This window comes from Phycomyces blakesleeanus (genome assembly GCF_001638985.1).
Source record: "Phycomyces blakesleeanus NRRL 1555(-) unplaced genomic scaffold PHYBLscaffold_43, whole genome shotgun sequence".
Taxonomy (NCBI): Eukaryota; Fungi; Mucoromycota; class Mucoromycetes; order Mucorales; family Phycomycetaceae; genus Phycomyces; species Phycomyces blakesleeanus.
In genome coordinates, this window is record NW_017265172.1 from 317,639 (window position 1) to 321,390 (window position 3,752).

Genomic DNA, 3,752 nt, shown 5'->3' on the forward strand with positions numbered 1-3,752 from the left:
TTATATATAAATCAATGATCATCAATCAGATATATATAAGCTAATTACAGCTGATTGAAACTGTATATAAACTAAGAACAGTCAATTTGATATATTGGCAAATGAACAATGATCAATGTAATATATTTATAAGCAGATGACAGCTGATCTGATATATATATTAGTAGATATAAGCAGATAATAGTCAATCTGATATATATACAACTAGCACTGGAAAAATAGGGTAATTTCATCTATGGCGTAGGGTACTATTATTTGTGGAGTGGTAGCCTAAATTTTCATCATTTTCATCTTTTTTATTTTTAACGGTGATGATAATGCTCAGTCTGTTTTATTGGATAAAAAAACGAGTTTACTCTTTTTTGTAAAAAATGTCTGCGAGATTTCTTTTTGGGACTTGTAGCCATGTCGCAGAGTCAATAGTTGTAGGGAACTTAAACCAAATGATATCTTTTGAGTGAGATAATAAAGCTTTTTATTGTTGTAATATTTATTTATAAGTATGATGAGGTTAATGGTCGTGATATTACTACAAATATTTTTGTTGTATATGCTCTACAGCCAATAAAATGTACATGACGACATGTTTTAACAAAAGCATGTATTATTGTATTTTAGAATGAGGCAATCAATTACTGTTTAGAGAACTGCCCATTTTAATAACCGGAATAAACTATGTCATTTTGGAAGCTGGTATAATTTGGAAAGATATATATTAAATTGTGTTCCTGAACAATTTTCTATTCTTGTCAATTCTAAAGACTTAAAAAATAAAACACACGCACACAATATGTCAAACAACAACAACAATTCAGAATGCAAGTGCTCTAAATGCTCTTCCAATAGCATGGGATTTGTTTTGGTGTCTACCCAAACACTCAGAAGACATGCACAACAGGATATCGTGAGACAATATCAGTCAGGATCTTCTTGTAAGTTCAAATTTAAGAAAATTATTATTGAGACAATTTTAATTAAACATTTATTTTCATATAATATAGCCTCAGTTATAGAAGTAATGTCGAATGACAATGACATGGAGATTGACTTTGAAGACAATGTTGATGCTGAAGATCAAGTTGAAGGTATGCATAGTATTTTTATTAAAGTTTTATAATCATTTATAATATCTAATAATTTGATTCTTTTTTACCTAACAAAACAGCTGAAGACTTACCTCTTTTTGGCATTGATTCCTTGTTTGATTCTGAAAGCGAAGATGAGGGTGTCATTGAAGCAACCATTTTGGATATTTCTGACGATGAATCTGATGATGTTAGAGGTTAGTACAAAAAGCACATATAAATCAATAAAGTCAACAAGTATTGATTTTTTTTTCAAATAAAGCACTTTTCTTCATCCAATATGCCAGTCGATCCTACTCATGCTTTCATTGCTTCTTTTGCTGCCTTCTTCATATCCAAATATGTTGTCAATTCTGGTGGTGCTGTTCTGTTAAAGTTTCTTAACGAAGTATTGGCACACTTTGGACAGTCTTTCCGTCTTCCCCTCAGTATAAACGGTGTCAACTCTATGACCGGTCTCAGCGACATGACTCGAGGTGTCCAGCGGTTTGTTGCATGTGGCGATTGTAACAAAGTATACGAAGAGTCCGATGTTGTTCCAGAGTGCTGTAATTTCGAGAGACTCTCTGGTAGAGAATGTGAAAACGCTCTTTTCTTTGCAACATCAAGAGCCTTGACTATCCCCAAAAAGATCTACATGTATAACTCCATAATCAAAACATTGTCTATCCTTTTTTGCCACCCTGGATTCGAAGACACCATCAACCATTGGAGAATCAGAGTGCAAGTTCCAGGCATGATGTTTGACATTTACGACGGTACGAAGTGGAACAGTCTGAAGGATAGCAATGGTTTACCGTTTGTGAATCATGAGCGCTCCATAATGCTTACCATGAACATCGATTGGTTTCAACCTTTCGATGGGGTCACTTACTCCTGTGGTGCAATATACCTTTGTATCAACAACTTGCCAAGATCGGAACGGTACAAGAAGGAGAATGTTGTTCTCGTTGGTCTCATGCCAGGGCCCAAGGAAACAAAGACAAGTGAGATCAATCACTACCTCCGTCCCCTTGTCGCGGAACTCAACCAGTTGTATGGCGGTGTGGTGATGCCTACCGTACAGTGCCCATCTGGTGCTCTTGTCCGTGCTGCCCTTCTTCTTGTTGCCTGCGACATTCCTGCTGCCCGTAAGACTTGTGGGTTCACCTCTCATTCAAGCACACGTGCATGCAATAAGTGCAACCGACAGTTCCCTCGCCTTCCAGACTCCAATGCTGTGGACTACTCTGGGTTCGTGTTTTCTGAGTGGGTGCCTCGCACTGATGCCGAAAACCGCCGTGATGCCGAGTTGTGGAGAATGGCCAGCAGTGATGCACAGAGAAAGAGATTGGAGAGGGAAAATGGTGTCCGATAGTCAGAATTGCATGACCTGGTTTACTTTAACCTCGTGGAGTGCACTGTCATCGATCCGATGCACAACCTGTACCTTGGAACAGCAAAGAGGATAATGGAGAAATGGAGATCTTCAGGTCTCATCACAGATGCACACTTGGCCGAAATGCAGTTGGATGCTGACAAGCTTGTACTGCCAGAGGACTACACGCCATTAGGGACAAAGATCGGGCGTGGCTTCCCATTCATGAAGGCCGACGAGTAGAAGTCTTGGTGCTTGGTGTTCTCTCCTGTTCTCCTGCATGGTCGTCTACCTGAAGCTCATCTCGGTAACTGGACAACGTTTGTCAATGCATGCCAGTACCTCTCAATGCCAAGCATATCCATGGCTCACCTTGATGAAGCCCATCAATCTTTGGAGGCTTTCTGCAGAGAGTGCGAGAAGTTGTATAAAGCCCCATTCCTTTCGCCAAACATGCATCTCCATCTTCATCTGTGAGAGACTGTACTGAACTTTGGCCCGGTTTATGGCTATTGGCTTTTTAGTTTCGAAAGATGCAATGGTATCTTGAAAAACTATGCGACAAATAGAAAAGACAGGTTTGAGGGAACCTATATGAAGAAGTATCTTGAAGAAGCATACCAGGGAGATCTTATTCGCCAAACTTTGCCAATAATTCGATCTGAGCATTCGGCGATCATCCTTGAGCTCACTGCATCCACTGCCAATTCCATAGCCACTTCCACTTCCACTGCCACCTCAATCCAATTCGATATCAATGCTTTTCTTGATTCTCCTGAGATCAACTTTGATATCGTCAAGGGAAACGAGCCTTTGCCCCCTTCCGCACTTCCTTTAGCTCTAAAGGGGGAGATTTCCATGGATGAATCCGAGTATGAGCATTTGTTGGAATACTATCGCGAGACATACGATGATCAAACTCTTGTTCATTATCGTCAGGCTAGTCATTCCGATAATTTTGTTAACAATCAGATACAGAAGTTTGAATCAATCAATCTTCTTGGGCAAATCTACAAGAGCAAAACAAAGAATCAGCGTGGGTCGTTCATGCAAGCCTTGTTTGAGACAAGTGATGATAGAAGTACCAAGCCATACGCGGGCCAAATTCAGTACCTCTTTGTCAATACTGCTGTAAACTCGTTTGCTGGTCATGCGAGCCAGCATGTATTTGCATATGTATGATGGTACAAGGAAGTTTTACTTCAGCCCAGAGCAGGAGAAGGAGTTGAGGTGAATGAGGTGGGGTTCGAAGATGACAGCATGAACAGCATTCTCCCAGTGCATAGAATCTGCTATCCAGTCGCAGTAGG

General features: G+C 40.0%; 1 protein-coding gene across 1 annotated transcript; it reads left to right on the top strand.

The window, feature by feature from the left end:
- Positions 1 to 2,790: 2,790 nt before the first annotated feature.
- Positions 2,791 to 3,624, top strand: PHYBLDRAFT_153343 (hypothetical protein; the record flags this gene model as incomplete). The annotated part of the gene is made up of 2 exons (XM_018433118.1): positions 2,791 to 2,915; positions 2,967 to 3,624. 2 exons carry the CDS (start codon positions 2,791 to 2,793, stop codon positions 3,622 to 3,624), a joined length of 783 nt encoding a protein of 260 aa, XP_018283694.1.
- Between the last annotated feature and the right edge of the window lie 128 nt (positions 3,625 to 3,752).